Below are 9,165 nucleotides of genomic sequence, written 5' to 3'. Positions count from 1 at the left end.
TCGTATCGGACTCTCGACTTACAGTTGCAGAACTTTCAACTTCATACTCTAAAAAGTAAAACTTAGAATTTTAATAGTTAAAAGTTTAAAAAATAGTATTAAGTAATTAATGGTTTTGTGTACAATGTACATCTAAACAACATAAAGAGTCAAGACACAGTAATGTAGTAATGTACATAAAAATAATAAAAATAAATAAAAAATTATTACATTGATATACATTTGAAATTTGAATAAATTTGTTCATTTTAAATAAATAAATTAATAAGAATAGAACTTAATTATCGATGATTAGATATTCATATGATTTTTGAGTGAATTTGTGGAGTGATATTGTTGTTGTCAAGAGTCATCCAGAATTGTGACACTTGTCAAGGACACGTGTCCCAATTTTAGATGAATCTAGGCGGATGGAAAAACATTCCCCAAATTGACCCAAAATTCATCTCGAGTCATCGATCTATATATATCATATGGTTATAATTATATTATATTATATGTTCTATTATATAATAAATAATTGTAAATAAAAATAAAAATATTTTTATATTATTAATAAATCTTAAATGATTATATAATATAAGTAATATTATTTTTAATTGAATGAAACAAATAAAAAATATATTATAATTTATAAAAAAATACATTATTAAAATATAAAATATAAACTAATGTACTTACATTAAAAAAATATTAACATTGAGGAATCACATTGAAAATGAAATATTTAGCTCTTAGCCCTAAGCCTAGTAGTACCTGCTGGCAAGTACTAATAATTATTAATAAATTATAATGAAAATAGTTAAATTTGAATTTTATAAATAACATTTAAAAATATAATTACAAATGTTATATTTTCATTCATATTTATTATTTAGTTTCAAACAAAAATGTAATATAGTTTAACTATCTATAAATTATTAACATATATTGACAATTACAATAATTGTTTATAAACATAATTATTAATAATATTAATGAGTCTTCCAATTGGCAAGACCAGACACGTGTCATGATTCCGGATGAATCTAGGCAGATGGGAAAGTATTCCCCAAATCGGCCTGAATTTTTTTTTATTAGATATAAGAGTTTTAGAAAATACAAAGCAACCAAAGTACCACCATGAAAATCAACAAGAAGGCCAAGCCTCACAAAGGAAGAATAGTATCAGCTATACAACATAACAAAAAGAGGAGAAGAAGAACTATCTAACTAAGAACATCATAGTAATCGACCACCCAAGCAGTCCAACCTAAGGGACCCTCCATCCAAATGATACTTTTACGTTCTTGAATTTGCGTCAGCCTGAATACATCTTCTTTTCTAGTATTCACTTTCTTATTGATTTATCTATTCAACCTATTGTAAGCTTGCTCAAAAGCTTACAGATCATCTAGGGTTCTACGCCATTGGTATCCATGCTTCAAATCGTAGTAGAAAAATTGGCATTCCCATCATGAAGGAACCTTCTCATCTTGTCCTACTCGATCAACATAGTAGCCCGCACCTGCAAAAAAAAATTAAAATAAGTGAGTTTTCAAAAAAATTCAGTAAGATCCCTCGACTTACCTTGGTACCTTTCCTCATTCCTACACTTCCAGATCTTCCAAAGAATGTTAGACAACAATATATTCCAAAATAAATTGGTATCTTTAGGAAGACCATTAATATGACTAGTGATAATATCAAGAATATTAACATTAATAGGATAAACAATGTCAAACATTCTCCATATTTCTTTAACAAAAGTACAATCTAAAAGAATATGTCTACTAGTTTTAGGAACTCTACATAAATTACAGATATTAGAATTAGATAAATGTCTCTTAATAGGAAGCTTGTCCAACATGACTAACCATCTAAAGCATCTAATTTTAGTCTCAATAGAACTCTTCCACAAGATATCAAAGTATTTTTTCCAAAAATTAGCATCATAAGAAGAGTACCAAACAACATTGACATGATCAATAATATCCATATTACAATCAAGGATTTTGTATATATCCTTGGCCTTAAGTAGACCCGTGAAAACTTCACCAGGCTAATTACATTTAGGGTGCCTATGAGAATCAACATGGCATATAGTGGGAAGACCATTAACAGCTTGCACAATCATGTTATAAGTTCTTTTATGGGAATCAGGGATATCATATTTATTTTTAAGCTCATCCCAAGGAGTGATATGATTCTACTGAAAGAGGTCTATGAACTATTTAATAGCTTTCCTAGCCCACAGTCTGGTAGAACAACCTTGGGTAAGGGCCAAAGATTTACCATTTAGGTGAAGATTTCACCAAATGGATCTTTCACCATGGAGTTGATTATTACAATGAAAATCCTTGTTAGTGATGAATTTCCTAACATGGTCCCAAACCTTCCAAATAGATCTGAAAACTACAGAACCATAGACCATGATAGGAAAATTACTAATAATGAAGTCACAGGGGAGATTAGTCCAAGATTTGGCTTTCTTAGGCACACCCCTCTCAATGTTGTTTCTAACCAACACTTTCCAAGGACAATCACCCTCCATGGATTGAAAAATCCATTTGGCAAATAGGGCTATACCCTAAATTCTTAAATCCTTCAACCTAAGTCCCCCAAGGGCCTTGTCAGTGTGGCACCAAGCCCACTTAACAGAATGAATTCTATTATTACCCTTGCCACCAGACCAAAGAAATTGTCTGATCGACTTCTGAATTTCAACAATCTGATAATTTTTTAAAAACTAGGTAGAGGAATAGTAAATGGTGTAAGAGGACAACATCTTCTAGAAAACCTGAATTTTGCCTACCAGAGATAACATCCTATTATGCCATTTTTTAAGCTTCTTATCAATCTTCTCTTTAACCCATGACCAAATGTCTTTGAGGGTAGGTTCCACCAAGAAAGGGATACCAAGATATCTAGTGATCTTATTGGGGCCTCCCTGTTGCAAATTGTAATGAGCAAACCAATCCAAGGGATGCACATCCCACCCCAAAAAAACTAATTTGGCTTGAGATATTTTAGCCCCAAAAATAGAACAAAAAAAATTGAGTTTATATTGCAAAACCTTAAAATTACTTTCTGAAAGGTCAAAGAACAATGTGGTATCATCCACAAACTGGCAATTGATGAGCTCTTCATCATTAGGCAAATAGATACCTCTTACATCAAGAGATAAGGAATTATCTCTAAGAATATAGTAAAGAGCTTTTGAAGCAATCACAAAAAGAGATGGTGCCAGAGGGTACCCTTGTCTAATGGATCTCCCTAGAGAAAAAGGAGCAGAGAGAATGTTGTTAACTTCAACCAGAGCAAAAGCATCGCTAAGAAGCACCTGCACAGTATTACAAAAGGAGGGAGGGAAATCGAAGGCCTCTGACATCATAAGAATAAACCTCCATTCAACCCTATCATAAGCCATCTCAAAATCCAAAAGAAGCATGGCTGAGTTTTGGTGTGAGCATTTAGACCGCTCCATGGCTTCCCAACTAGTTATGAGATTCTCGAGAATATATCTACCCTTGATGAAACCAGTCCCCTATTGCCATGTCCCCATGTTGGAGCCAATGGGCTCTAGATCTGATCTTGGCTCCATGAATCCTAACCTATTGATGCTTCCTAAGAGCATCTTTGGTAGCCATAACCCAAGAGAGAAGATCCATATTGGAGGAATCTCTTTGAATACTATTCTCTGCTATTTGTAGTTCAAAAGATAATTGTTTTTCAACAAACCTATAATCCTTAGCCTTTTTTTGACAATGGTTTGAAGAAAAATCCTCCATGAAGAAAGGTAAGTTTTCCATCTATCAATATGGGATAGGTGCTGAAGGTTAATTTTATTGATACCTCTAATAATCTACACAGTAGCAAAAACATCCTCATCCATGAGGAGACTAGTGTTTAAGATGAATTTACTACTTCTAGACTTGTGTTAAAGGGGACTACTATTAAAATTAACCTTAATCAAAATAGGGTGATGATTAGACAAAGTGGTGGCAATAACTCAAACAATATTTCTAGAGATCTTAGGAGGGAAAGAGAAAAAATACTTATTGGCATTAAATTTGTCAAGCTTGGAATAAATCCTAGCATTGCCCTACTGAAAGTTGCACTAGGTGTGCCATAATCCAAGGTTGGTTTTCATGTTACTAGCAATAGGATCAAAAAGATAGTTAGAATTTAAAAATCTATTCCAATAGACTTTTTCATTATCCTTCCAATGAAAGGGAATGCCCCCCGCCTTGTCATCCTAAGATTCAATCATGTTGAAATCTCCACTAAAAAGCCAAGGCATATCTGGGAGGTCTATAAGCCATTTCCAGAGATCAATTCTTTCCTTAGGGTCATTTGAAGCATAAATAGCATAGACCCTGAAGGTCTTGTCACCATACTGCAAAGTAACCCACACTGCTCTCTAACAAGGAGAATATCCATTATTAGTAATATGTTTTTCCCATTTATTACTGCAGGGCAATTCCTCCTCTACCTCTCTCATGGTTAGTGCAAAACTTAATAGCATCTTTCCAAATAAAATTGAGATGGGATTCCAAAGTGAATCCCATAGCCTTAACTTCCTACATCATAAAGAAGTCTATAAAATGTAGATAATTTAGCAATCGCTTGATAACAAATTTTCTATTAGGGGACTCTAAATTGCTCACGTTCCAAGATAAGCAATTCATTGAGACAAAATGTTAGAGGTGGAGCACACATTACCCTCTTGATTAGCTAGGGCCAAAAATTTATTTGAGGACTACCTTGGTTTAGGCACAAATGACTTGTTTTTTGAACTAGGTGGTCTTCCTCTTCACTTGGCAACAAGAGAGTTGGTGTTAACATCATCTTCAATTTCCACTAGAGAATCCACATCCATGCACTACCCATTATTAGAATTTGGGGGAATGGGGGCAGCCAGAATAATTTTAAATTCATAATCCTCCCCAATCTCTTGGAAGATTTTTTGGGGGTATTTTTGAGAGGACTCACTAGTTTGGGGATTACAATTGATAGCAGCATTTTGACTGATAGTCTTCACGTTAGTCAAAGCAAGACTAGTTAACAATTTAACATGTTGATTATTAATGGTGTTAGGGTGAAAAGTTTTAGGCACGAAGTTACTATTTCCCTTTTTTCTTTTTTTCTTATCCCGAACAACAGTAAAACCATCATCTGTATTAAGATCAATAGCTAAATCAAGATTGGGGAGCATCTGAAGACCTCCAGATGTAGGAGTGGTATCGCACAAAAAATTCTCAGGTTGAACAATAATAGCAGAGAGAGGGTTAAGCACAATTTTAGTTGAAACATTCTCAGGTAGAACAATAGTAGGAAAGAGAGGGTCAGGAACAACATTAGTCAAAACATTAGTTGAGTTGGGGGTTTCAGTGGGAGGCGACAAGGATGAAGAAGAAGTAGGGGTTGTATGACAGAGAGCATTCTCAAGGGGAGGATTATTGGTGACAGGAGGATTAACCATATTATTAGTTGAATCATTGGAGGGATTAGGTTTTTTCCTAATGACTAGACAATCCTTACGGAGGTGGCCTTCTTTGCGGTAGAGAAAACAAGCGTTCAACCCCCCAAAATCTCTATAGGATAGATATAAGCATCATTAAGGATGTTAATTGAAATATTGGTAGGAAGGTCCTTACTAGACAAGAGAGAGATAAGAATTCTAGCATCCATATGCGGGATGAGTCTCACAATTTCATCCATTTGAATAATTTTACCAATAGGCTCAAGCAAATGCAACAAAAAATGCCCCAAAAAAGGGGGGATGTTTTTTACTAGAATCCATCTTGGAGCCAAAAGTTTGAGAACTCCTCATGGATGGCCTCTAGCAACCAAGAAATAGCCCTAAAATATGTTGAACCCACATTCCAATATTGTTTTTTAAGAACCTCTATTTGAGCATCATGATTCACAAAGAAAATCACTTATAGACCCTTCTATATTTGCCTACAGAATGAAATATTCAACCCAAGTTTGTTATTCCAGTAATGATGGAACCAGTCATCCATAAATTTCCTTGGCAGACATTTATCAATTTCAACAGCTGAAATTTTTTTTTGTAGGATCTCTTAATCTATCTTTTTCCTTAACAATTTCTTCCAATATTTTAGGATTAGGAATAATGGCAAAAGGAGACAGAGAAGCTGAAGGGGTCTTACCAGATTTGGAGGCATCATTGTTACCCACGCTTGCAAACTCAAACCTTTCCCTATCACTTATGACAGATGATTGACCCACAACCTCAGAAAAATACCTAGGTTGATCACTGATGTGGGAAATTGGATTACTAATTCCATTACTTGGAGCAGATTTAGCCACCGTTGAAAATATATTACCTGGTACTTGCTCGATAGTCTTGCCATTACCACTCACTATAGACATTTTAAAGTCTTTAATGTTGGAAGTAGTAAGAGATACACCTAGATTGAGGAGCTACACGAGAGTGTTGTGCTATCCCCTGCTATCAACATTGGCATCACCGAAGATCGCCACCTTGGCAAAACCCTAGGCTGTCAAAAAGATAGATGTAAAGGAAAAAGAATAAAGTGCGCAATTTTTTTCGAAAAACTCAAAGCAGAGCATATGCATTTGATTGCGATTTCATATCAGAGCAGACACATTCGAGTAGAGTAGACACATTCCCTCCAAATTCTTATAGATTAGGTTTTGATTAAAAGTTGGATTATAACTCAAAGTAGAGCAGACACATTCGATCACCATTTCATATCAGAGTAGATGCATTCAAGTAGAGCCAGTTGGCCTGAAATTCATCTCGGGTCATTGATCTATATATATCATATGGTTATAATTATATTATATTATATTATATTATATGTTCTATTATATAATAAATAATTATAAATAAAAATAATAATGTTTTTATAATAATAATAAATCTTAAATGATTATATAATATAAGTAATATTATTTTTAATTGAATGACAAAAAACATATTATAATTTATAAAAAAATATATTATTAGAATATAAAATATAAACCAATGTACTTACATTAAAAAAATAAAAATATTAACGTTGATGAAACACATTGAAAATGAAATATTTAGCTCTTAGCCCTAAGCCTAGTACCTACCGACAATTACTAATAATTATTAATAAATTATAATGGCAATAGTTTAATTTAAATAAAATAAATAACATTTAAAAATATAATTACAAATGTTATATTTTCATTCATATTTATTATTTAGTTTCAAAATAAAAATGTAATATAGTTTAATTATCTATAAATTATTAACATATATTGATAATTGTGATAATTGTTTATAAACATAATTATTAATAATATTAACTAACTTACCAAGTCTTCCAATTGGCAATGACTAGACACGTGTCACGATTCTGGATGAATTTAGGCAGATGGAAAAGCATTCCCCAAATCTGCTTGAAAGTCATCTCAGTTTGTCGATCTTTCTTTTAGGAATAGGTGACAAGATAGGTATGAAATAAAAATTTGACACATAAATTATCAAAATTATATTTAACTTTGTTAAGGTTATAATCTATTAATCTTTAGTTTTCCTTGAATTTCTATTTGTTTTAACCAATCAAATTAAAGAAAAATAGTTAATTATTAACAGTTAACTATTTTTAAGAAAGTCATAGACTAACAGCAACATTTCAACAGTGTATTGAGAATCAAGATGCTAAAAACAAGCTTACAAATACAAAGTCATAGGCTAACAAGAAAAATAATTTGAGAAGCCAAAAACTATTGTTTTAATTGATAATATTTTAGCCTATATAATGTACATAATACTGATTCATAGCATATATATTCAAAATAGCTGATTAAATCAGCCTGGTTTCACTATTTCATAATTTACAAAAAATGGCAAGGCCCAATCCAAAGAAAAATATAGATATCTTAAAAGCATTTTTTGCCCAAAGGACAACGATTAAGGAAATAGTATTCAGGAAATAGGGAACATGAACTAGGGGACATGGAGGCTGGAAGCATCAGTGGGCTAAGAGGGGCCTATTACCTATTTTTGCCCCTGCCAAAAAATTTGAATTTAAACGCAGCACACCCAACGGTCTCTCCCCCACTTAATTATTATTATTTTAATGCCATGGAAATATCAAAAAATAAAATGATAAAACTTTATGGTATTTCTTTATTTCCTAAATTTGTTTCGACTTGCCCACAACTTTTTGCACCGTTGGATCTTGCATAGATCCATGGTGGGTACTTTCCCGCATTCTCCAAATGTACTACCTTTACTTAATGTAGGGAAGCCCCTTTGCAACACGTGGATCAGTGGGTCCTTGTTGTTCTTGTGGGCTACAGAAGGGATAACTACCGGCTAAGCTGGTGATTCTATTGGCACCGAATTTCTCACATTTTGAGTTCTGTCAGATTTCTTGACAATGGGGGGAAGTTCTTTTTGGTCACGTGGCAAGTGGGCCCATCTTCTTTGAGCCATCACAAATAGGGTGGACAAGGTGGCAAGGTGAGGTGGCAGTTTGATTGGTGCCCACATTCCCACATTTTGTCTTTTTTCAGGCTTTCTGAGAATGCGGACATGCCCCTTTGTGACACGTGGCTGGTGTGACATCATGGGCCTGCCTTTCTCAAAAGGTGATGACGACTCATCTTTCACAGTAGTTGTCAAGTGATTTGGAGTACAATGGAAGCATCTCATTAGTCTATCCAACTGACTAGGTATACAGTCACATAAGATTTTTTATCGTCATCAGATTCAAACAGATCAAGGGTTGGCGCTTCCCCACATTATAAAGTTGCAAGGAGAGTAAGGAATATGGGCAAGGGCCTCGTTACCACATGTCCTTGTGGGGCCAAGCTTGTTTCATATGTTGCAGGGTGATGCCAATTGGGGCCAGGTCAGGCTAAGTCAGATGTCAAAGTGTTTCATGGGCTCAAAATTTTGAAGGACAGGCACAGTATATGGAGAATCTTTCCTGATTGTTGATCTTGCGGAGATCAACGATCACCGCTTTCCTGCATTATGAAGATGTGAGGACTTTAAACAATGTAGGTAAGTGCCTAAAGGACATGTGTCATTGTGGGGCTAGTTAAAGTATTAATAATTGGGCTAGCGATTATGTAACATCGCAGTCAGGGTTTTGAGGAGGTGGCGCAGTTAGTCAATTAGATGTGGTCAAACTCGAGAAGACCTTGCAA

At 34.0% G+C, this 9,165-nt stretch overlaps 1 protein-coding gene across 1 annotated transcript; it reads right to left on the bottom strand.

The window, feature by feature from the left end:
* Nucleotides 1-1,454: 1,454 nt before the first annotated feature.
* Nucleotides 1,455-3,409, bottom strand: LOC149565137 (secreted RxLR effector protein 78-like). The gene is made up of 2 exons (XM_089816274.1): nucleotides 3,067-3,409; nucleotides 1,455-1,507 (listed from the first exon to the last, which is right to left on the bottom strand). Exons 1-2 carry the CDS (start codon nucleotides 3,407-3,409, stop codon nucleotides 1,455-1,457), a joined length of 396 nt encoding a protein of 131 aa, XP_089672400.1.
* Nucleotides 3,410-9,165: the final 5,756 nt, after the last annotated feature.

This window comes from Cupressus sempervirens, chromosome 3, assembly GCF_028749045.1.
Source record: "Cupressus sempervirens isolate cs-2001-9-10 chromosome 3, ASM2874904v1, whole genome shotgun sequence".
NCBI classification, from domain to species: Eukaryota; Viridiplantae; Streptophyta; class Pinopsida; order Cupressales; family Cupressaceae; genus Cupressus; species Cupressus sempervirens.
The sequence above is the reverse complement of the archived record's forward strand: the minus strand, read 5'-3'. Positions and strand labels throughout refer to the sequence as shown.

Bases quoted from the DNA above. Each gene is read 5' to 3' on its own strand.
- LOC149565137 (XM_089816274.1), bottom strand. From the start codon at position 3,409: ATGGCTTATGATAGGGTTGAATGGAGGTTTATTCTTATGATGTCAGAG. The intron at 1,508-3,066 runs GTAATTTTAAGG...TTTTTTTTGCAG, and splicing joins GTTCTTTGACCTTTCAGAAA to GTGCGGGCTACTATGTTGAT.